The following is a 25,514-nucleotide window of genomic DNA, read 5'->3' as shown; positions in this document are numbered from 1 at the left end:
CAAGAACTTGGAACATTCCTACAAATATATGCTGCAACATTTTGCTGCAGATCCGACTTGTATACTCTACAGCCCCCCCCCCCAAAAAAAAGGGACATTAAATGAAAGACTATATTCATGTGTCCTGCTTTTTTTTTGTTTGAACAAAAGTAGGCACCAGCATGACCAGCAGGATCAGGACCTTGCTACAGGGGGAAGAACCCCTTGCCAGAGGTCCTACTTGCTCTGTGTGTGTGTGTGTTTATCTCCAACCTGCAGAGATAGGCTCCTGTGACCCTCCTGATGGTGATCTGATTCCAGGCATGCTTACTCAGAAGTCAGTCCCTTTAATGGCCACACCCCCTCTCTCTAAGCCACACCCCTTCCCAGCCTTGTTTCACGCCCTCGAGTGTTTTTGCCTTGCTGGAATGTGTCACTGAACTCTGATGACGTCTCTTACTTCTCTGGAACGAAGACAGAGAGGGGCATATGTAGAAACAGGTGTACTGTACAAAGCTATATTTTCCTTCTGGCCCTTCACGGCACTGACAAGAGGTTGCCCAGGAGTGAACATAGCCCTCAGGCTGGAGAGTTTCCCCACCCCATCCTAATCTGTAAACACTGGATTTACTAGGAGGCAAACCCATCGTGGGGTGATAAGACCTTATAACTACTGGGAATCTCCCATCGGGACTGGGAATCCTTTGGCAAGATGCGGTAACCACTGTACAGACCCAGCTGAGCACGAAACAGCTTTGCAATATCATCCATAGATCTCAGCCTGAGTCCATTCCAGAAATCAGATGACCAGACAGAAAAAACAACACTAAATCTCAGGAGGGGTTTCTCTACCACTGGATTAGACGGGCGATGGAAGTGGAAGAATCTTAGGATCAGCACCAAGTCTACTCCAAGGCTATTCTGTGGGGGTGTGCAGCATTCTTACCCTTTTGTTACAAAAATGTAAAAGAAAACAAAGCCCAAGGGGGACACACAAAATAAAACATACAATTAAAACTGCCCCCCCCCCGAGACTGGCCCTTTAAATAATAAACTCTAGGTGGGCAACGGAAGGATATTGTCCATTGGTGCACAGCGTCCATACATTGGCCTTCCTTCAGCTCATCTTGTAACAGTAGACTCCAAACTTGCCAATTTTGGGGAAGCCAAAGCTTCTGATCCCGGGTTCCGGGGGACCACAGTTGGGCCGGGGCGAAGTGATGGGGTAGCGCACACTACCGTCAGCCAACCAGCCAGCGTCGCAACGGTCCAAATTAGAGAGCTTCCATGCTGAATACAGTTGGCCCACCTTGGCAATCTCAGCCCCATCATCCTGGCATGCTTGCTTGGCTTCCTCCAAGGTGAGCTTCTCGCGGCCGGACAGATAGTAAACAGTTCCTGTTGGGAGGGGGCAGAGAAAGAGTTACGGAGCAATGAGGGGAAATCCCCAAAAGGGACCCACTTAAAGATACATGTCCTGCTTTTTTTTCTTCCTGTTTAGTTTATTTGGGGTTATACGGAATGCTAAGTCCTGCTCAGAGATGACACATTGAAGTTAATGAGGATGACCAGCCTGGATTCGTTCATTCCAGTGGGTCTAATCTGACTATGTAAGAAGGCTGTTGGATCAGGCCAATGGTCCATCTAGTCCAGCATCCTGTGGCCAAGCAGATGGTCCATCTAGTCCAGCATCCTGTGGCCAAGCAGATGCCACAAGCATGACCCGAGCACAAAGCCCTCTCCCTGTGGGTTCCAGCAGCTGGCATTCAGAAGCATTGCTGCTTCCGACTGTGGAGGCAGAGCATATCCAACATGGCTAGTCGCCATCGATAGCCCTCTCCTCCATGAATTTATTTGGTCCTCTCTTAAAGTCATCAAGGACTAGCATTGGCTATCACCTTGGGTTTGCAGACCCTAAACAATGGTCATATGCTGAAGCAGGTGTCACCAGTCCTTTGCAAACCAGAGAAAATGTTGTGGTCGCTAGACATGTGTTACAACCATGTGTGCACCACACTACACAAAGCGTCTCCCATGCACCACAAGGACATACGCCAGCGTGGCTTAATGGTTAGCATGTTGGACTAGGACCTAGGAGAGCAGGGTTCGAACCTCTGCTCACTGGGTGACCTTGGGCCGGCCACCGTCTTTCAGCCTAACCTACCTCACAGGGCTGTTGTGAGGATGAAATGGGGAGGAGGGGAACCATGCACACCACCTTGAGATCCTTGGAAGAGAAAAGTGGTATATAAATGTAATAAAGTAAAACAAACAAATAAAAATACACTCCTACTCCTCCTCTTCTTCCCTTCCCTACTCCCTAGTTACCCTTTAGGCTTTAGCTTTTTGCTAGCCTAATTGGGGAGTTTAGGAGGATGTTGTTCTTTCCTGGAGATTGTATTTGTGGAGAGAAGATTCATTCCTGCTTCTTCCAAGCCTAATTATAGCTTCGGAGAATCTGATCCGCCCCGCGGTAGCAGCCAAGAAGCAGAGAAACAATTAAAAGTTCTTACCACGTAATTTATTAATATTCACAGGAAGAGGTGAAGGAATGCAGTCTTCCCTAATAATGGCGTTGCTCCGAGTAAAGTCCCACCCCTTCTATCTCTCATATTATACGTCACCCCTGCGTCGGCTAATCTGAGATTTCTGCCTCTGAGCTCTCTGTTCTACTACTCTCAATGCCCGCCTGGTCCTGGGAGGGGGGGGATCAGGAATGCTTTCCAAAGACATTGTCAGATGTCTCTCCCCTGGTGCTTCTTCTTCTTGCTGTTCCTTTTCCAAAAATTCCCAGTTTCCCCCCTCTGCAGCCTCTGAACTACGTCCTTCTGCAAACCACTATTCTAAATCTATACTGTCCTCCTGTTCTCAGGAAGGTTCAGGAGAAGGGGGGGGGGACGGTACCCACCGTTCCTTCTCAGTCCAGTCCCTGAAACAAGGGGGGGGGAGAGACCCTAAAGGTGCCAGGTAAGCCTCTTTGAGCACATGTCTGCCTGTGAGAGCCATGCTGGTAACCCATGCAGGACAGAGTTATCAAGACAAACACAGCACATGAGAAAACACAAATTGTGCTTTTCAGTACCAGAGTCCATGAACAGTTACAGGGAGTTAAATGGAGAATTTAGACTCCAGAACTCATCTTTCCTTTAATGATTGCTCTTTGTAGTACTAATAAAAAGCATACTCAAAGCAGCATACAGCATTTAGAGCATTTCCTTAAAACCCATCAAATGCAAAAGCGAATGGTAAACTACCCAGATCCATTAACTACCGTAAAATGAAGCTCAGGGTGAAACAATCAACAGGAGTGAGATGAATTCCAAGCCCAGCTGAAAGCCAGATGACTTTTTAAAAGCTCAGATGAGAGGGAGCCAACCAAGACTTATCTTGGATAGCGATTCTGCAGGCTGGGCGCCTCTAAGAGTAGCAGGATGCATAACAAGGTTTCTGGTGTTGAGCTGAATGAGAGGTTAGCTGTATCTAAAAGGTCCCGTTCCACACCAAGGACATCTCCAACTTGGCCGGAAAGGTCTGTTGCCTGTAACTCAGGAGAGCGGCTGCAGGTCAGAATAAGCTGAACCAAGCTAGATGGATCAAGTCCCAATCAGCAGCCTAGAGCAGGCATAGGCAAACTCATCCCTCCAGATGTTTTGGGAATACAACTCCCATGATCCCTAGCTAACAGGACCAGTGGTCAGGGATGATGGGAATTGTAGTCCCAAAACATCTGGAGGGCCGAGTTTTCCTATGCCTGGCCTAGAGGCTGTAGTTTGAACTAACGGCAGTCCTCAAAGGCTGTCCCGTGCCCGGTGCATTGCAGTAATTATTATTATTATTATTATTATTATTATTATTATTATTATTATTATTATTAATTGAATTTATATTTATTGAATTTATATACCGCCCTATACCCAGGTGTCTCAGAGCAGTTCACAGAATAAATTCAACATATAAAGCCACAAAATACTTAATAAAAATAAAAACAACAACCCAATAATGCCCCCCAAAAAAAACAACAACAACAACAACACATTTTAAAAGGGCATAGGAACGTTTTTGCCTGGCGGCTAAAGGTGTCAAGGGGCCAGGCGCACTTCCCTGGGGAGAGCATTCCACAGATGGAGAGCCACTGCAGAGAAGGCCCGTTTTCATGCTGCCACCCTCCGGACCTCTTGAGGAGGGGGCACACGAAGGAGGGCCTCAGAAGATGATCTCAAGGTCATAAGGAAAGAGGCAGTAGTCGATCTGAAATCGCCAGAGTGGGAACCTACGGCCAGGCCCATCATCTCCCCATCCCTCCTTTAAAGTAGCCTGCCTGGTGAACTATGGCAGAGAACAACTCACCTTTCAGAGCAGAAGAGAAACAGAAGACGTCAAAATGATGGAGGTTCTTGTGGCGCTCTCCGTAGTTCCGGAGGCCAGGGGCCATGTGCTTCCCTCCACAGGGCTCCCGTGGCACAGTGATGGGGTACTGGGCTGTGCCGTCCGTCAGCCAGCCTGCATTGCACCAGTCAAGGCCCTCCATCCAGGACTTAAAGAGCTGTTCAAAGGAGGCCATCATGGCATCCTGGTCCTCGCAGGTCTTCTTGGCCTCGTGGAAGTTGAGCTTGTAACGCCCACGTTGAGGCTGGTAAGGGAACACCACTCCTGGGGGAAAGAAAGTTGCTGAGTGAGTAGAGGAGGAAGGATCATTTACTGAGGTGTGAGCAACCTATGGCCCTCAGAAGTTGCTGGACTCCGGCTCCCATCAGCCCCAGCCAGCTGGGCCAACGGTCAGGGGTTGTCAGGGACAGGGCAGAGGAGGAATGGTGGAGACTGCCTCCCCATCCTCCCCATAGCTGTCAACTTTTCCATTTTCTTGCGAGGAATCCTATTCAGAATAAGGGAATTTCCCTTTAAAAGGGGGGAAAGTTCACAGCTATGATCCTGACCCTTCCAGGGAGGAGGAAGAGGAAGACAGCCTAGATTTACAACAGCTGACTGACATGTCATCAGAAAGCATTCCAGACCCTTCATATCCCAGAAGCCGGCGAGCCTTAAAAGTAGGAGAGCAAAGAGCTCAAAGAGCATGTTGCAGAACCCATAGAAGTGACGAATGAGGGAGAGGCGAGGGGTGGAGATTCACTTGGGACAACGCCATTATCCAAGAGGCTGGGTTCTAGAGCCTCTCTCTGTAAAGTTTGAAAGGACTGTAAGAAACTTTCCCTTGTCTTTATACTTCCCTGGACAACCAGCCGGCAGCTGCTGGCAGCATCCTGACAGGGATGTTGGGAGCTGCAGGCCTGCAGCATCTGAACTACACATTAATAGCAGTCATGGATTCCCTGGGAAGTGTTGTTTGTTAAGGGTGCTGAGAGTTGTTAGGAGGCCCCTATTGCCCTTCAAGAGCTCTGATCCCCAGAGCAGTTTTAACAACCAATCCCTCTTGCCAGGAAACTCTGAGAATTGTAGCTCTGGGTTTCTGTCCCCAAGAGAGGTGCGCACAAAGCCTTTGGCTTCTTGTGAATTGCTGCTCACTTTCTTCCAGTGACATAAGAACATTTAGACGAGTCCAAATAAAAACCAGGACACAAATTTTCATGGCCCTCTATGGTGGTTCATTTACCAGAAGTCATGTATTTAGGGTTAACTCTGGTAGTATGGTGCTGGAGGAGACTCTTGAGAGTCCCATGGACTGCAGGAAGATCAAACCTATCCATTCATAAGGAAATCGGCCCTGAGTGCTCACTGGAAGGACAGAGTCTGAAGCTGAGGCTCCAGTACTTTGGCCACCTCGTGAGAAGAGAAGACTCCCTAGAAAAGACCCTGATGTTGGGAAAGATGGAGGGCACAAGGAGAAGGGGACGACAGAGGATGAGATGGTTGGACAGTGTTCTCGAAGCGACTAGCATGAGTTTGGCCAAACTGCGAGAGGCAGTGGAAGACAGGAGTGCCTGGCGTGCTCTGGTCCATGGGGTCACGAAGAGTCAGACATGACTAAATGACTAAACAACAACAACTGGAAGTGCATGCTCAATTCTGACCAAACTAAACTTACTAGAGCAAAATATAGACCAGGAGGCGGTCTCGATGTGAAATATATTGGCGTTATTTTCAACTCTCCTACCCCACTAGTGAGCTTTATGGATAAAGAGGGATTTGCCCTCATGTAGGGTTGCCATATTTCAAAAAATGAAAAACCAGACACCAGGTTTTTTGGGTTTTTTTCTCGGGGGTGGGGCAGAGTGATGTTCTGGGGGTCTTTTTTGTTTGTTATTTTCGACAGATGAATCCTGGATATGTCCAGGAGTTCCCCTATAGCTTCTTGTTTGCCACAATGGGGTCTGGGATGCTAAACTAGGTAGGTCTTTGTTCTAATTTTTTGGTTAATTAATCATTATAATAACAAAGCTAAAGTAGGCTTCGTTGTGAACCCACACAGTACAATGGTTTTAAAAAGAGAAAACGCTCGTCTTTCAGTCCATTTAGTCAAACAACATACTGCCCGGCATTGCAGCAATATATAATCACAGGATTGGCTCCTCACACGGGGAGGGGGGATGCTTAATGTATTCCCACAGAGCCTTTCATCTTGGATGAAAGAAGATAGAGAGAATTTAAAAAAAAAAAAAACTGAGAAAAATCACAGGCTACTGGTGACCTCTGGTGGCCAGAAATACGTATATACTCGGCAGTTCTGGTAACCGCCTCCAGACTTCTTAGAAAATCCCAAGGATTCTACCTGCACAAAGGTGTTTATTAGGAAGCGGGAAAAGGACAGTTTCATGGGTGTCACCGGGGGGCACAAATACTATTGAAAATCATTGAAAGTACTCAACTATCTGAGGTTCCCCCCCCCCAACAGCAGAAGCCAGGCCCCCACAATGTCCTATTTACAGGGTATTTTTACCCGTTATTTCCCTAGAAAAGCCCGCTGTGACGACAAACAGAGGAGCAAATAGAATATATTAGATCTTTCCCAGCCCCTTAAGAAAAACTACAATAGAAAAGTACATGCAAGATAGATGCCCCTTCAGCATTGTTGCAGGGGCAGCACCTGTTGTTCCTTGGGGTTTTATTATATCTGCCATCGAATAGATTAGAGGGGAGAACATTAAGCCTTACCAGAGAGGAAGCTTCCCTGTGTTTATGGAAGATTAACCATCCCAAGCATGGCATTCTGTCTTTACAGCAGGGGTGTGATTTCCCAGTGACTGAGGGGTGGGAGGGACAAGTCCTCATGCAAGACCCTAAAGTTCCAGGAGATCAGAGACTTAACCATTAGTTTGGCTACCAAAGGGATGTGGGTGGTGCTGTGGTCTAAACGACGGGGCCTAGGGCTTGCCAATCGGAAGGTCGGCGGTTCGAATCCCCGCGACGGGGTGAGCTCCTGTTGTTTGGTCCCAGCTTCTGCCCACCTAGCAGTTCGAAAACACCTCAAAGTGCAAGTAGATAAATAGGTTACCGCTCCGGCAGGAAGGTAAACGGCGTTTCTGTGCACTGCTCTGGTTCGCCAGAAGCGGCTTAGTCATGCTGGCCACATGACCCGGATGCTGTCTGTGGACAAACGCCATCTCCCTTGGCCTATAGAGCGAGATGAGCACTGCAACCCCAGAGTCATCCGTGAGTGGACCTAACGGTCAGGGGTACCTTTACCTTTAACCTTGGCTCCCTTTAATTCCATGGTTAGCAGGTATGAGGGTGAAAGAGCAATTGAGCTAACTTTATGCACCACAGCCTTCAACCAAGGTGATTCGAAAGAATCAAACACTGTCTTGGAGACGAAAGAACTGGGAGTGAGCACAAAGCAACAACAGAGCCACAAATGCACGGAATATATCCACAATAAGCACCCCCAATGAATTCAAGACAACTTCCAGTTTCAGAGTAGCTCCAGAAACCCACCTGGGAACCCAAAATATTAGCCTAAGGAAAAAGTTTGAGTTCCTTCAAACTTACGGTTAGGAAACCAAATTGGTGCCCCAGAAAGAATCTGGGGAACAATTTTGGCTTTATAAAGCCAAGATAGCTACTGGAAGGGGGGGGCGGGAATCCACCCTCTGCGGCAGAGGGGATGCGAATTTTCGCTCCCACATTTTCTTATGCTTTGATCCGAGTGGATTTTTCCTGCATCCTCCTGACTATAGCTTCGTAAAACCATACGCCCAGATACTGATACAAACCATTTTGAGCCTGAGGGCCACATCCCCTGGTGGGCAACCTTACCAGGGGCCACATGCCATTGGTGGGTGGAGCCAGAGGCAAGTGTGGGTGAAGCAACGCATATACATTTTAGCTTTGTAGAGCAGCCTAGTTCCTACACAGGCACACACTACCTTTCTATCTTCCATACAGGCAAGCAAAAGGCAGGATTCAGCAAAAGGCTAGGGAGAGTACCGAGGGCTAAATAGAGAGACTTGGAGGGCTGGATTTGGCCCCAGCCCTCAGCTTCCTCCCCACCGCGATCCAGAATATTTCAGAATTTCGTTTGAAGCTGGATTATGATTTTTAAAACAGGCACTAGATCCTGAATGCACCATCCCACTCACCTTGGAGCGCTAGCTCCACAATCCCGCTCTCATCTTCCAGGCCATCGATGACCTCACAGCGGTATTTGCCAGCGTCGTGCAGGCGCAAGTCATTGATCACCAGGGACGCTTCCTGATCAGGCGCCTGCTGCAGGCTCGTGCGGCCCCGGAACCCCCCAAAGCTCCGCTGCTTCGACCCAGACGCCACCAGCACATCCTGATCTTTGGTGTTGTCCTCCCGCAGCTTGGACCACTTGACGCGGATCTTCCGCGGGACGTCCAGCTTGGGCACATAATGATAGCGGCAGGGCAGCACGGCGTTGGCACCACGGTAGGCATAGACGGCATCCGGGGAAGTCTCGACCATCAGCCTTACAGCACGGAACTGAACTGCAGGGGTTGGGGTTGAAAAACAGGGTATGAAATACAGTTGTACCTTGGTTCTCAAACGCCTTGGTACTCAAACGTCTTGGTTCTCAAACGCCGAAAACCCAGAAGTAAGTGTTCCGGTTTTCAAACATTTTTTGGAAACCAAACGTCAGATGTGGCTGTCGGCTATTGTCTCCAGGGCACCTGCACCGATCAGAAGCTGCACCTTGGTTTTCGAACATTTTGGAAGTCAAACGTACTTCCGGAATGGATTAAATTTGGCACTTTTGTTCTGGCTATTTATTTTGTGTTTTTGTTTTTGAGGTGTTTTTGATTAATTTGTTTTTGTGACTTTGTGGAGCCCAGTTCAGCTACCGATTGACTGATTGTGTGACTGCGGAAATGGATATAAGCCCCCCATCCAAACAATGACTATCAATAACAATGAGAGCCAGTGTGGTGTAGTGGTTAAGAGCGGTAGACTCGTAATCTGGTGAACCGGGTTCGCGTCTCCACTCCTCCACATGCAGCTGCTGGGTGACCTTGGGCTAGTCACACTTCTCTGAAGTCTCTCAGCCCCACTCACCTCACAGAGTGTTTGTTGTGGGGGAGGAAGGGAAAGGAGAATGTTAGCCGCTTTGAGACTCCTTCAGGTAGTGAAAAGCGGGATATCAAATCCAAACTCTTCTTCTTCTTTATCATCAGTGCAGGTAAGAAAAAAATAATAATTTCTATTTTTATTATCAACAATACTGCCTTATTTATTGTATAGTACAGTACATTGGTTATTGCTTTCATTTTATGGATCAATGGTCTCATTAGATAGTAAAATTCATGTTAAATTGCTATTTTAGGGGTTGTTTTTAAAAGTCTGGAACGGAGTCATCTGTTTTGCATTACTTTCTATGGGAAAACGCGCCTTGGTTTTGGAACGCTTTGGCTTTGGAACGGACTTCCGGAAAGGATTAAGTTTGAGAACCAAGGTGCACTATAATATAAGCATGATTCCTTAAGGAACACATTCCCTTAGGGGTAAGGGATGCATGCCAGTGGTGGGAAGAGAAGAAGACGCCAGTCAAGCGTGCCGGGTTCTGCCCCAATTTGTGGGTGCCAGGCACGTGTGGGTGTCCTCAAGCATCCAGCGCATGTGTGATGTCACGCAGCAGGATGTAGTAAGGTTAAAGCTTAGTGGGAAATGATATATAGTGAAATGAAAACGATGTTTAAAATAACATTTGTAAAAAAGAAGAAGAAGCTTTTCTTTTGGGAATTTTAGGAACAGAACTACCTAAACTGTATAGAAACTTATTCATGTATGCTACTACAGCGGCAGGAATGTTACCCGCCCCAAAATGGAAAGAAGCAGAAGTCCCAGCAAAGGAAGAATGGATATAAAAACTTATGGAATATGCAGAAATGGCGAGACTTGCAGGAAGAATAAGGAATCAAGATCGGAAACTTTTTATAAAAGAATGGAAACGGTTTATTGAATATTTACAGACGAATTGTAAACGGATAAGAACATTGGCTGGATTGTTGTAATAACCTGCAGTTTTATAAGAATAAATATATTTAAAGAAGATGAATAAACGAGCAAATTAAATTAATTTGGATATGCAGGAGATATTAAAAATAAATTTAAGGAACGGCAGAAAGAGGGAGAAGGTAGTCAAGTTTTGTAAATGTGAAAACGATTGTAAAATCAGTGAAATGTATAAATCCAAAAAATATAAATAAATTAAAATTTTAAAAGTCACATGGCAGAAGGAGGCCCAACAGGACTCTCCATGGCAGGGGTCAGCAAGGTTTACTGGCCATGGGCCGGATCACTTCCATGGAAATCGTCCGTGGGCCAGACTGGTGTAGCACGATGCCGAAAATCGCGTCTGCACATGTCCGCGGCGCCGGAAATTGCTTCTGTGCATGCCCAGATGCTGAAAATCACGCCTGCACATAAGCAATTTTCAGCGTGTGGACATGCGCAGACACGGTTTCTGGTATCTGTGCATGCGCACAGGAAATGGCACCACTCGGCAAGTCCCCGCACCACACTGTGCTGGTTTAGCACAACATGCGAAAGACTTGCCAAGGGGCGGCACAGTTTGCAGGTGGCTCGTGGGCCAGTAAAATGGTCTTCATGGGCCACATCCGGCCCATGGGCCACAGGTTGCCAGCCCCTGCTCCACGGTCTCCAGAAGGCCCACCAAGGCCCACTGCAGCTTCCGGAAGGCCCAGTGAGGTAGGATGTGCATGTTGGATGTGCACGCCGGTGGGCATGCTGACATCAGACGTGCTGGCAATGGAAAGGGTCAGAGTCAAAAGTGGGCAGGACCAGGCACATTTTGTCTCTCTTTCTGTCACTCTTTCAATCCTCCAATAATTTAACTAACTCTGTTTAAGTCCCACGGGAAGTGGTGGACTCTCCTTCCTTGAAGGTTTTTGTATGAGAGAGACAACTTCCCCCTGCCCACTTCCTCCACATAGACACCTCTGTCATGTCTCCCCTCGCCTTACCCACTTTTTTTTTAAATTCTAAACTAAAATGCCACATGAGCAACGGCATTCACAACCCAAACATCCAAGAAGAGAGGTGCTCATTAAGACTGGTAGTGCAGAAGGGAGGGAGGACAACAGTAGGTGGCGCTAGAGGCAATGCCAAGCAGAGTCAACTCATTCCGGTTTTGCCCTCCCTGCTGAGTGCTACAAAGGCAACACTGAAACTTAAGAAGGGGAAGCTGACAGCCAGGGACATGCCCTGGACTGATCATAAATAAGAGGGCAGGAAGATGGACATTGGCTGAGGGCAGAATGAGGGAGCTGGGAGAGGGCCCCATTTGCCCCAATGGAGCAGCCTTCCTCTGGGATTAGGTTCTCATGGCCTGCTTTCCACATCTGTAAAGGTAAGGACACTCCTGCTGGGTCAGTCAAACAGCCCACCTAGTCCAGCATCCTGTTTTCACTGTGGCCAACTAGATGCCTATGTCAAGGAGCCTTCCCAGCAACTGGGAATCAGAGACACATTGCTTCTAAAAGTATGACTAGAATCATAAAATCGTAGAGTTAGAAGCGACCAGAATCCAACCCCCCTGAATGCAGGAATCTTTTGCCCAATGTGGGGCTCGAACCCATAACCCTGAGATTAAGAGTCTCGTGCTTTACTGACTGAGCTATTCCAGGTCCTGGCATCTCCTGGATCTGCGGCAGCCTTCCAGCCCAGCCCAGTTCCTTCAAGTTCTTCTTCAGGTGCCGTTTGGTTTTGGTTTCCCCCCTTCCCACTTCTTACCTTCTTCGTCAGCCTCTCCTTTGTCACTCATGACCCGGTCATAGTAGAAACCATTGTAGAAAGGGAGGCCGCAGTAACAGCTGCTCGCCTGCAGCAGCATCACAACCAGCAGGAAGAGCATCACTTGCGGGAGATTCCAGAACAGGAGCCTGTCCATCAAAGGAGGGGAGCAGGGAATTAGCAAACTGGTTAATGCACAGAGACTGTTGTATGTGAGGGAGGCAACTTACACACACACACACACACAGAGAGAGAGAGAGAGAGAGAGAGAGAGAGAGAGAGAGATTTTAAAAAGACAACACTTGCATAAATTTTGCACATACAAATTTGTACATATAACTCACAATTCAGAAATAATTGGTGAAACTTTGAAGGGGGGGTTCAATTACTCTCACCAGAGCAGGATTGATGGCAACCACAATGCCTGCCCAATCTAATGTCCAGTTGCTAAATCAGTGAATATACAAAACAACTACAGTTACACAGACTTGCATAGAAGCATGGAATTGTACAATTGGAAGGCACCATGTGGGTCATCTAGTCCAACCCCCTGCAATGCAGGAATCCTTTGCCCAATGTGGATCTCAAACCCACAACCCTCTGAGTGTCTGGGTGCTGTCAGTGGCTCCTGGCTGGTTGCCCAGGGAAGTATAAAGACAAGGGAAAGTTTCTTACCGTCCTTTTTTATTTCAGTATTTACAGAGAGAGGCTATAGAACCCAGCCTCTTAGATAATGGCGTTGTCCTGAGTGAATCTCCACACACACACACCCATTTCTCCCACTTCCTCATTTGTCACTTCTACGGGTGCTGCTACATGCCCTCTGTCTTTGATCTCTTTGCCCTCCTACTTTTAAGGCTTGCCGGGTTCTGGGAGATGGAGGGTCTGGAATGCTTTCTAATGACGTGTCAGCTGGGCGTTGCTCTGGCTCTCCCATGATTCCCCAAATTTCCCCCTCATCTGCCTCTGAGTTGCGACCTCCCTCAAACCCCTGTTGTGAATCTATACTGTCTTCTTCTTCCTCCTCCCTGGAAGGGTCAGGAGGGGGAGGCAGTCTCCACCATTCCTCCTCTGCCCAGTCCCTGACACTGAGATTAATTGTTGCATGATCTATTGACTGAGTTATCATCAGGCGCAGGCCTCCCTTCACAAGGCTGGAGCATATGCACGCACACACGCACACACACACACACACACACACACACATTTGCAATCCAAAGCACACGTACACTTTCCAGGGAGTTAGTGCTACTGAACCCAGCAGAGCTTACTTTTGAGTAAACACGCTTAACCTTGCGCACGGTTAGACTGAATCACAGAAGTCTGTGCAAGCTCCCCTCTGGCCAACAGAGGGCACTTGGTGCCCACACAGTTCCCTGCTTGTGTTCTCAGCTCTGGAATTTGACTTCTTGGCCCCCTGCTTAGACAAAAATTTACAACCTATTTGAAACCATCACTGCTGCTGCTGCTGCTGCTTGGAAAAGGAGGGGGCCTTGCAGAGACCCGAAACTCCCCCCTCTTCTTATGAAAGGCATCCAGTCATTTCCCATCGTTGCCACACATACCAGAAAATCCACACACTCAAGCTTTCAAAGGGTCATATAGCTCAGTGGCTGAACATCTGCTTTGCGAGTGAGAGAGGTCCCAGGTTCAAACCCTGGCATCTCCAGGTAGGGCTGGGAAATGACCTGAAAACCTGGAGAGCTGCTGCCAGTCAGTGTCCAGGCATGGCCAAACCTGGCCTTCCAGCTGTTTTGGGACTACAATTCCCATCATCCCTGACCACTGGTCCTGTTAGCTAGGGATGGTGGGATTTGTAGTCCCAAAACAGAACTACATAGGCCTTTAGTCTGATTTGGTATGAAACAGCTCTCAAGCTCCCAACTCGCCTCATCCAAGGCTGCTGTCTCAGCCGCGCACATTTTGAAGAGATGCTAAACTCTGCAATCATTAGCACACACCAAGATAGCAAACTCGGGTCGTGAGTTATGATTGCTGTATATTTATAATTTATTGCATTTATACCCCACCTGATTCTTTAAGGAGCTTCATATGGTTCTCCTCTTCCCCATTTCTTCTTCACAACAACCCTGTGAGGTAGGTTAGACCAAGAGATGGTGACTGGCCCAAGGTCACCCAGTGAGGCTCATGGCCGAGTAGGGATCCGAACCCTGGTCTCTCAGGTCCTAGTCTGACACTCTAATCACTACACCACAAAGGGAACTAACGGGAAATAAGGAGGCAGTAGTGGGGTGCTCAGGGGACTCCCCGCCCCTCCATGACTGGCAGAAGTCAAAACATCAGAGAGAAAAAATACTACCATTCACCTATAGCAGCAAAACTGGACTCCTTCATCTGCCCCAGCTGCAACAAAACATGTCTCTCCCATATCCGTCGCAAAAGACACAGAAGGCACTGTAACTCTTCGACCGTTCGACTTTACTCCCAAAGTCAAACCGTTTATCTGCCATCGTTTCCCAAGACAGACAGATGCCAACAACAACGAAACAATGTTAAGAGTGAAAAATTCTATGGGAGTAATTTTTTTAAAAAAATAGTTCAATGATGTCTGAGCATGCTCAGTGACCACACATTTTCAAGGGTGAGAGAGGGATGGAAAACTGGGGAGGGGACTTCCGGCGGCGGACGCCATTGCGGGTGGTCGTGGGTTGCTTCGGCTGCGAAGCACCCAGTCCATCCCGGGGGTTAGGAGCCCTGCTACCGCAAAGCGGGGCTCCGGTTGGGGTGCGGGAAGAGCGTCCCGCACTCTGGGCTCCCCGGCTGTGCCCGTTGTGGCTCCGAACCCTTCCCCCGCTCCCCCTGTAAAGGGGGAGTGGGGGTGAAGGGACGACGGAGCCGGGCTTCAGGGGAAATGCCCCAACCGGGATGTAAATGCCGCGACAAAGCCTGTGATGAGCGTCTAAGTTCTACCTGTCATTAAGGAGCTGTTAAGAACCCAGAGGCTGTAAGTAATTGATTGACTCTTTGTTTTCCTGGAACGATCTGGGGGAAAGAAGAAAGGCAGCCCGCCTCCCTCCCTTCGGGGGGTGAAAGAAATTAACTCTTTAAGTGACTGCTGCTACAACAAGCATTGAAAGCATTTGGAATTTGAAAACTGAGTCTGTTGAGATCTCCCTTTGGGGGTTAACTGAGGAAAAAATATCTCCATTTGAAGTTTTGGTCTTTATACTCCGGCGTAGGAGAAATGGCGGAGACTTGGACTTTCGTGGGAAAAAATTGAAACAAAGGAAGGAAGAGACAGGAACTGAAACTTGATACCCATCCTCCCCCCCAAGATGCTGGATTTTGCGCTCGTGTTGGCACTGAATGATTGGGAGGATGAGGAAAAGCTTACTGTCCTTCAACTGGAACTGCTTGATCGAAAACTAAAAGCCTTGAGTGGAATTATAAATGGAAAGAACTTATTATCCACAGAAGAGGCTTTTCAAAAGTTTTACACAATGGAAACAGACTTTTGCAAAGAGCTGGGAGAGGTGTTGGAAGGATGGTCTGAGACGGCTGGGCAACTCCGAATGGAAGGGGGGCCGGTTTCTGGGGGTGGCAGCCCTGGAACGGGAAGATTTTTAATATCCAGACCCCGAGGTGGCAGCTCGGGGGCAAGGGACATAGAATTAAGATTTCTACAAGAAGAAGTAGCATGGCACAAAGAAACGGAGAAACCCAGAATGGAGGGGATGAATATCCTGAAGCTCGATGCAAGGTTTGTTGTGAATGCAGCCTGGATCTGTGGACATCCAGAAGAAGATAATTGGAGAACCGGTTCTGATGAAAGGCAGAAAAAAACAATGGACAGAGGGGGAGTGGGTTGAAATATTAAATGTATAATCTGAACGGTCTGCCACGGTATCCGAAATCGGAGAGTGAAGTCTGTTAATTATAAGTTTATTTTAAATAAGTAAGGAGATATTGAACTTTAAGTTAAAAGCAGCATGATAAACGATAGAAGAAATAAGTTTAGCTATAAGAATACTTGGTTAAGATTTAGGTTATAATGCAAAGATTAAGACAATTGTGTTTTTTCTTTTTAAGTAAAGTTAAATTTTTTATAGAGAAAAGTTGTTAAGGAAATAGTTTACTGTTTCAAAACCGAAGGTGTATAGGCGGGGGAAGTCAAACGTCAAGATTCAGAACTAGAAATTTTTTTTTTGTAAGGTATATAGATAAGAAGAAGAATCCTGACATTATGTGTATCTGTATTTGTTTTAGTATTTGTAGGTGTGGGGTTGGGTTTGTGTTATTTTGTGAAAATGTCAATAAATTCTGTTTAAAAAAAAAAAAACTGGGGAGGGGAAACGGAATGGAGTTGACTCCTTCAGAACACTCCACACCGCATTATTTTTATTTGTTGTTGTTCAGTCGTTCAGTCGTGTCCGACTCTTCGTGACCCCATGGACCAGAGCACGCCAGGCACGCCTATCCTTCACTGCCTCTCTCAGTTTGGCCAAACTCATGTTAGTAGCTTCGAGAACACTGTCCAACCATCTCATCCTCTGTCGTCCCCTTCTCCTTGTGCCCTCCATCTTTCCCAACATCAGGGTCTTTTCTAGGGAGTCTTCTCTTCTCATGAGGTGGCCAAAGTACTGGAGCCTCAACTTCAGGATCTGTCCTTCTAGTGAGCACTCAGGGCTGATTTCTTTGAGAATGGATAGGTTTGATCTTCTTGCAGTCCATGGGACTCTCAAGAGTCTCCTCCAGCACCATTATTTTTATACTGCCGTTAATTATTTGATTGCTTACGCTCCCTTCAACACAAGGTCCCTGGGCAGGTTACAGCAATTTAAAAATGCAATCAGTTTAAAGCAGATATTTTGTTTGCATGTTCCATTTTTCCTGCTCTAATTGAGGTTTGATCTTCTCTGTCTCTCTCTCTCTCTCTCCCCCCCCTCTTATTTCTGGCTGTCCTGTTGAATTACTCACTAGTCTAGCAAGCTCATACCCATCACATTTTGAAGACCAGGTAAAAGATTTAAGCAAATCATTCCCTCTGTTTCCAATATCCAGAGGTCCAGGCAGGTAATATGTGAATGAAACAGCACTGCAAACAAGGAGATGGTTGTTGGTAGGTTTGGAAAAATCCTGAGATTTGCAGAAGGGCAAAAGAACTATTTTGTGGGGGCAGACACTAAGGAGTGAAATGCCTGAATAAGAGCTGAACGTGCAAAGTAACCACAGAATGCTGATCGTCTGTTGGATGGGAGGGGGACTGGGAGGGAGGGAGGGGAAATGGAATTGTGTGTGCTAGAGGAGGGCATGGGTAGATGGCATCCTGTGCAGAAACACTCCACACTGCAACATTTTGTTGCCGCTCCTAGTAGTTGTTAACATCTGTCCATTTAACACAGAGTTAATGGAGCTAGGGCTTGCTAATCAGAAGGTCGGTGGTTTGAACCCCACGACGGGGTGAGCTCCCATTGCTCGGTCCCAGCTCCTGCCCACCTAGCAGTTCGAAAGCACGTCAAAGTGCAAGTAGATAAATAGATACCGCTCTGGCGGGAAGGTAAACGGCATTTCCATGCGCTGCTCTGGTTCGCCAGAAGTGGCTTAGTCATGCTGGCCGCATGACCCAGAAGCTGTACGCCGGCTCCCTCGGCCATTAACGCAAGATGAGCACCGCAACCCCAGAGTCGGACACGACTGGACCTAATGGTCAGGGTTCCCTTTACCTTTACCCAGGCATGTCGAAATAAGATTTTGAATTAAAACTGGTGGCTCTCTTTCACTGATATGCCAAAAGTGGTTTCTTTTCAGGGTGTGGAAAAATGAGAACCAGTTATTTATTTTTATCTAACAAAATTTGAGTACAGCAGAACTGTAAAGGAAACCTCTGAGCAGTTTTCGAAAAACATAAAATATGCATTAAAAATGATCAATGGAAGTCAAAGTAAAAAAACAAGTGTGTGTGTTTGTGTTTTGTGTGTGTGTGTGTGTGTGTGTGTGAGAGAGAGAGAGAGAGAGAGAGAGAGAGAGAGAGAGAGAGAGAGAGGGAATAAAAATAATAATTAAAAACTACCTGTAATCTGTAATTACAGATTAAAACATATGCCCGGGTAAGCTTGCCTAAATAAAAGCATTTTTAGCATGTGCTGAAAGGAATACAGGGAAGGTAGCTGCTTGGTGTCAATAGGCAGGGAGTTCCAGAGGGCAGGTAAGACATTGATTCCTTACGAATGTAGAATGAACGTTGTGTGGCATTTGCAATAGTGGCAGCCCTGCAGATGCTTTCAGAAAAACATGCCCCTCTGTGGGTGGCATTCAACTAAGTTTAACACAGAGAATACCTAATGAAATTAATGACCATGGCTAAGTTAGCACCTTTAATTTCAATTTGCGGTATTCAATGCTGGCCCTACTCAGAACACTCACTGAAGTTAATAGACATGACTAACTTTGATTCATTAATGAGTCTACTTTGAATAGGACTTAGTGGAATGCAACCCATTTGGTCTAGTCTAAGTAAAACATAGTTGAGTACCACCCTGTATTTCTGCACAACAGCAATATCGTAATGCATGACTATTCAAAAATAAGTGTCATCAAGTTTAATGACACTGCTGCTTAACAACATCTCCCTGTGCATGTCTACTCAGAAGTATCCCCATTGAGTGAAGTAGGAGCTTATTCCTTTGTAAATTGATGCAGGGTTGTGCCTAAATCTCTGTTCCGAGCATGCAAAGGTTCTGAAGCAGGGAATGGGATGGCCATCTATCAAGCAGCAGTTTTCCTGTACTGGCAGTGGCTGGTCTTGATTACCTCCAAGGTCTCAACTCTACAATTTCACGTTCAGAGCAGGGGATCATGCAGAGATAACAGGCAGCCTCCTCCGGGGATGGAAGAGGCACTCCTGAGCCTTTACACATTGGATGAAGAAATGAGGCAAGATTGCTCCCCGCTTCTGATGGAGACGGATTGAAAGCAACAGCGAAAGACCAAACAAGCAATTCACAGTGAGGTGCAGTTGGCATGCCTGGTGTGTGGATGGATCTGTGCTTCCAGCTTGCAGGAGCCTCAGTTTATCTATTTCTCACATCCACACCAGCAGTCATCCTGTAGCCCACTGGTTGCACAAGTGTACACTACAAAATCTGAAGCCACATCTTGCCTGCATTGGGTTTCCAAGTCAAACCTCCATATTTAGAAGATTAGCAGGGACTTGTCTTAAAAGAACAGGGTGGATGATTTTGAAACACAAATGTGAAATGACTACTAAATTCAATGAGCATTGTGGCAACTTACATTTATATCCCACTTTACCTCTGAGAAGCTTAAGAATCTCCTCATTTCCATTTATTATTACAAAAACCTTGTAAGGTTGGTTAAAGTGACTGATCCAAGGGTATGCAGTGAGCTTCCTAGCTGATCAAAGCTCTGAACCAGGCTCCCCAGTCCTAGAGTGGATCTACACAAATGGGGGGAACGCTATAAATAAGCCAGAAATTAAATTGTTATAACAAAAAAAAAACTCTTTGTAAAAAAATCACATAGGTTTTTTTTGCTCTCTGTCGCCATCTGGTGTTGAATGTTTATAATGCATTCAAAACGTTGTTGTTTTTACTAATGTAGCTGAGTCCTCAGTCCAACCCTAACTCTGCCCCGAGCCAAATTTGCTCTGCATTTTTTGAAGGGGCAGACACCAAAGAGACCAGTGAAGAGGTGTTTCTGTGAAAAGCACCCAGTGAGGCATGATACAAAATAAGAAGTCGTATCTTGCCCAGGAAGCTGCATGCCTATTGTTCCATGGTAACTTAAGTGAAACATAGAACTTGCATATACAATATCTATACCTTAGATACAAAGATGCTGATGATAAAGAGTGGATGGGCATGCGTTGCTTGAACAGTTTCTGGAACCATATGGGGCTAGCCACTGTCAGATTACACAGACCTTATCCTGACCCGGCAGAGCAATTTTGATGTTTATATATGCTGTCAATTGAATCATTTATCCCTTCACTCAATCCAACACGTCTTACAATGCCCCCTCTTTGTTCTCTACTGGCTTCTCTTTCATCTCTCTCTTGGGCTTCCTAATTCCCACCAGAGAAACTCGCTTATAAGGGGAAAGGAAAACTCCTGTTACAGGAAACTGCCCCAGGACCCTATCTCTCCACCGAGTTTACATGGGTCTCCTTACAGCCTCTTCCTGCATAAAATGCTGACTGTTCTTCCAGCCCCTTCCCCTACCTAAACAAGCTGTGGATTTCCTCTACAATCTGCCCCCCTCATCTAAACTGAGCCATTATGATACTTGCTCCATTAGACCAGATTACATAAATCTCAGTGTAACACTGACCTTCCCAAAATCCTCCTGTGCCCAGATCAACAATTATAATTTTTTGGTGCGTGCTGTCGGCATGCGTACGTATGCCTTTAAAACACAACAATCCAGAAACTTGGATGAATTTGCTGTGTGTGTTTTTTTTTTTTATCCTGTAAGGACAGCATCTACAGGGTTGAGTTGCACAGTGTGAATCTGTGCTGATTCTTCTTGGACAGTACTTCAAATAGGGAGACCGAGTTTTTGTTCCGCCATATCTTCCATTATCACCGACAAGGAAGAATTAAATAGGAGAGGCGGCATTTGCCCTGAATTAGATACACTGCATTTGGGAAGGGCAAATCCATAAATTTTGGGTTTGTTCAGTTTCCCGTTTTTTCTGATATTAAAATTGAACCTTCACATCAGTCCCCATGAACAGTCATTGTCACTTTACTGGAAATTTCTCCTAACATACATTTTTTTTTCATGCAAGTTTGCCTAAAGGACAGATTTTTGCAAGAAACCTTTCCAATTTTAATGCATTCTATCACTGAATCACAGACTTGTAGGGCTGAAAGGGACCACAAGCATCATCCAATCCAAACCCCTGCAATGCATGTATGTTATCTTCACCAATAGACAGATTTTTATGCATATTTGTCACTCTTGGATCGAGAACTGCACTGCAAAGAAGTGCAAATAATTGTCACATATTGTTTCAGGAAATTCAAATTAAATTAAGTTTGCCTCTGAATGCAAATGGAACCAAACTCCTACCCCCATCCCTCTGCTGGATACTGTCCAAACCAAGTCAAGTGTTTTAAGCCAGAAATGATACCGGCAGGAAAGTACAGCATATGCTCAAATCTCAGCTGCTGAAATCCATGTCAGGTGGATGTTAGTCACTGCATCTTTCCTATAGTTGAGACTTCCGTATTTCACAGCCCAATCCAAAGGAAGCTTGCTCAGAAATAATCCCCATACAATTTCAAAGGAGCAACTTTCCGAGTGTGCCCTGCAGCCTACAAGATTTCATCAAAACCACTTTCCTGGAAGGAAGCTCACCTAGGAATCTATGCTGGCAGATGCAGAAAGGACAAAGTATGTTGCATACTTCTAAACTGGGTTGAGGAAAGTAAGATGTTGAAGAGAGAATGACAGCATATGGAAAGCAATATATTAAATAACATTGACAATATAAGGTGTTGCTATGGAAGAAGTCCTCCACTGGTCTTCCGCTGTGGTAGCATGACCCTACTCAGTCGCAACCTGACCCAAAGTGAGTCGAAACAGCAGCTCTACTTACAGTAGCATACAAACTTTTGGAACAGTGTTTCCAGATGCATGTTTGGGCTAATGTCTGAAAAAGGCTGAAAGGAACTACATCCCAATGAGATTTCAATGTGCTTAGGAACAAAGTGTAATGGTTAGAGTGCTGGACTAGGACCTGGGAGACCCGTGTTCAAATTCCCACACATTACACTGGGTGACCTTGGGCCGGCCACTGCCTCTCAGCCTAACCTACCTCACAGGGTTGTTGTGGGGATTAAATGAGGAGGGGGAAACCATATGCACCCCCTTGAGCTCCTTGGAGGAAAGGTGGGGTATACGTGCAATAAATAAATAAAGTTAAAAATAAATATTGGGCCATTCATTCACCTAGCTCCATTCTGTCTACGCTGACTGGCAGCAGCTCTCCAGGCTTTCAGGGAGGGGACATTCCCTGCCCTACCTGCAGATGCTGGGGATTCCACCTCGGTCCTCCTGTAGGCAAAGCAAATCTCTGTTGCTGAGACTCACTCCCCTCCAATTCCACTTTTTAAAAATTAAGGGTGTCAATGCAGGAAAGAATTTGGGACCGAAAGCAAACACAACATCCTAGCCAACACAGGTCACATATATCTGCTTAAAAAGGCAAAGGTAAAGGACCCCTGACAGTTAAGTCCAGTCGTGAACGACTCTGGGATTGCGGCGCTCATCTCACTTTACTGGCCGAGGGAGTCGATGTTTGTCAGCAGACAAGTTTTTCCGGGTCATGTGGCCAGCATGACTAAGCCGCTTCTGGCGAATCAGAGCAGCGCACGGAAACGCCGTTTACCTTCCCACCGGAGCGGTACCTATTTATCTACTTGCACTTTGACGTGCTTTCGAACTGCTAGGTCGGCAGGAGCTGGGACCGAGCAACAGGAGCTCACCCCGTTGCGGGGATTCGAACCGCCAACCTTCCGATCGGCAAGCTTAGTGGTTTAGACCACATTTACAATTCATATACTCCTATCCCACCTTTCCTTATATACAGTTCAATGGGCGATAAGAATCCATTTATAATCAGAGTCTTTTTATGGGAAGCAATAGATTCCAGGAGTGGCTTTAGACATAGGTCAGAATTTCAGGTCTCATCTAGCAAGAAGGACTAGGGATGGAAACTTTACCATACCTACATGGGGGAAAGTCCCAATGAACCCAGTTGTGCTTAGCAGTTAAGCATACATGCACAGTCCTCCTCACATAGAATCCCAGGAGAGAGATCACCCTTTTCTAGGTCATCAGGTGATGTGTTTGCTTAAAAATCATGTCACAATGCATATACTAAACTAGCAGAGTTCATCAGAGCTGACTGACGGTATAATCCAAAGAATTTTGCAGCAAATCAGCTGTGAAGAACTCTGTTAGTTTAGCATATGCATTGTGATGAAATATTACATTTTGGCAAGTTACAAGTCTTCCTTGATTAACCAGGACATATTTGTTGAAACTGTAAAGGGGTCGCCTTGCCAGTACAGGTAGGTAGCTGTGTTGGTTTGCCATAGTTAAAACAAAATTAAAAAATTAAAAAATTCCTTCCAGTAGCACCTTAGAGACCAACTAAGTTTGTTCTTGGTATGAGCTTCCGTATCTGAAGAAGTGTGCATGCACACGAAAGCTCATACCAAGAACAAACTTAGTTGGTCTCTAAGGTGCTACTGGAAGGAATATTTTTATTTTTTATTTTGTCTTGCCAGTACATTTACTCGTGCCTGTTGCATTTCTGCTAAAGCCAGCCCTCCCTTCCTTTCAGAGATGCACTTTGTAGCCCATTCTGCTTTTACATTTCTTCATCCCTTCCATATTTGTTTCCTTGCCAGTTGTTTGGGCAATTTCACATGCAAAATTGGGCCAGTCCATACCTTGGCCTTAATACAGATAGTGAACCCCTTGTGTTCCCTTTGACTACTCCTCATCCACATGGGGTTCTCCTCCAACTCCTGCTGTCCCACATTTTCTGCTCCCTAAAACTGGAGGTACCCTATGCAATCAACGTAGCTCTCCAATTCCGATTTTAAAAGCATGGCTAGCCTTTGGATTTAGAAGCATATCTGGGACAGCAACAGTCAGCGGAGAATTGAAGGAGACTCAAGGGGTTCACAATCCCATAAATCAGGAGGTATGGACAGGGTTGTGTTTAACAGCACAAGCCTCTCCATGTCTACTCAGAAGTAAGCCCCACTGAGTTCAATGGGCTCTCCTCCCAGGTACCGTGTTTCTCCTGAAATAAGACACCGTCTTATATTTTTTTTCGCTCAACAAAACACAGTATGCCTTATTTTCAGGGGATGTCTTATTTTAACCGCGTCGCTTCGGTACGCTGCATAGCCACGCCTCTCCAGGCTGTTTTAATGGGAGGTACCACGTCACTATGGCTTATTTTCGGGGTATGGCTTATTTTTGGGGAACGGCTTATATTTCGCAAATGCATAGAAATCCTGCTATGGCTTATTTTATGGCTATGTCTTATTTTAGGAGAAACAGGGTATGGGTGGGATAATCATAAGAATGCAGTTTAAGCCAGTTCTTGATGCAAAGGTAAAAATGAGAGCAGCATGGACATTTCCACTTTCCTTCCTCATCCGAGCTCACATCACATCAACAGTATTCACACTTCGAGGTTTGAAACCAGTTTGTGCTTAAAATCAAGATACAGTTAGTCCTTAAGGCTGCAGTCCTGTGCACGCCTACCTGGGAGTAAACCGTATTAAACTCAATGGGATGGTACGAGATTGCAAGTCCGTCCGTCCAGAATGTGCACTGCATCGTCTGACCAACCATCACAGAAAATGCTTCTTTTAGCTCCGAGGAAGCGGCTGGAATAATTTCTCTTTTACACTTCGCTATGCCCAGAGCTCACTTCCCAGTCATCACGACAGCATTGATGGCATGCTCCAAGTTTGTATCCTACTCAGAGTAGACCCTTTGAAGTGAACGGACATGGCTCACTAAGGTCCATTCCTTTCGATGGGTCTACTCTGAGTGGGAATGAGGTGGAGCCACACACACACACCCCTCTGGATTTTACGCCTGTCCCGTCAATTCCTCCCTCCCACCCCCTCCCCAAAAAGAAAGAAATCCTCTCGTTGACAACATGCCTCCAGGACATGTTGGCAAAAGGGCGAACTTCCTACAGCCGTGCATTTAAAAGCTTTGCACACTTGCTTCTCTCCCCCCCCCCAGCCCTACGTCTTCTAAGCGCCCCATCCCCTAGGACGCAAAGTAGCATCCCAAGAGAGAGAAAGAAAATCTCTCTCTTTTCCCCTCCCCAACACCCCCAATCCTGAGTTCCTCATTCCAGGAATCCCAAAACTTACAGATGAGAGCCAAACCAATCTTCTGGTCGAGGGAGAGGCGAGGAAAGGCAGGCGCTGCTGGCTGGATCGCTCACTGCAGAGTGAGTGAGGAAGTTGAGCTGAAAGTTTAATGAAATGTGTAAAAGGGAGGGAGGGGGACGAAAGGGGAGCAGACGCGGGCCGAGCCTCTGGGCTTTAAGGACAGCCTCTTAAAGGAGCAAGCACGCCTCTTCCAGTCCCCCGTGCCTCAAAGCAGGCTGAAGAAATGATGGGGATAACCAAGGAGATGGTACCCAGACCGTCTAGAAAGACTTGCGCATCCTGCATATGTAATCGCCTGCTACTCATTTCGTTTTTCATATTGTTGTCGAGGTTTTCTGGAGTGAACACCAATACGAGCTTGGAAACAGGCGTGGGAAATGGTGGTCCTGTAGGTGCTGCTTGACTCCGGCTCCCATCAGCCCCAGTTAGAATGGCCAACAGTAAGGGATGAAT

General features: G+C 46.4%; 1 protein-coding gene across 1 annotated transcript; it reads right to left on the bottom strand.

Moving 5' to 3' along the window:
* Positions 1 to 138: 138 nt before the first annotated feature.
* Positions 139 to 25,181, bottom strand: HAPLN3 (hyaluronan and proteoglycan link protein 3). Its single transcript, XM_033167524.1, has 5 exons — positions 25,041 to 25,181; positions 12,142 to 12,290; positions 8,511 to 8,879; positions 4,327 to 4,629; positions 139 to 1,377 (listed from the first exon to the last, which is right to left on the bottom strand). Exons 2-5 carry the CDS (start codon positions 12,260 to 12,262, stop codon positions 1,097 to 1,099), a joined length of 1,074 nt encoding a protein of 357 aa, XP_033023415.1. The 5' UTR covers positions 12,263 to 12,290; positions 25,041 to 25,181; the 3' UTR covers positions 139 to 1,096.
* Positions 25,182 to 25,514: the final 333 nt, after the last annotated feature.

This window comes from Lacerta agilis, chromosome 13, assembly GCF_009819535.1.
Source record: "Lacerta agilis isolate rLacAgi1 chromosome 13, rLacAgi1.pri, whole genome shotgun sequence".
Taxonomy (NCBI): Eukaryota; Metazoa; Chordata; class Lepidosauria; order Squamata; family Lacertidae; genus Lacerta; species Lacerta agilis.
This window is presented reverse-complemented; position numbering and strand designations above follow the sequence as displayed.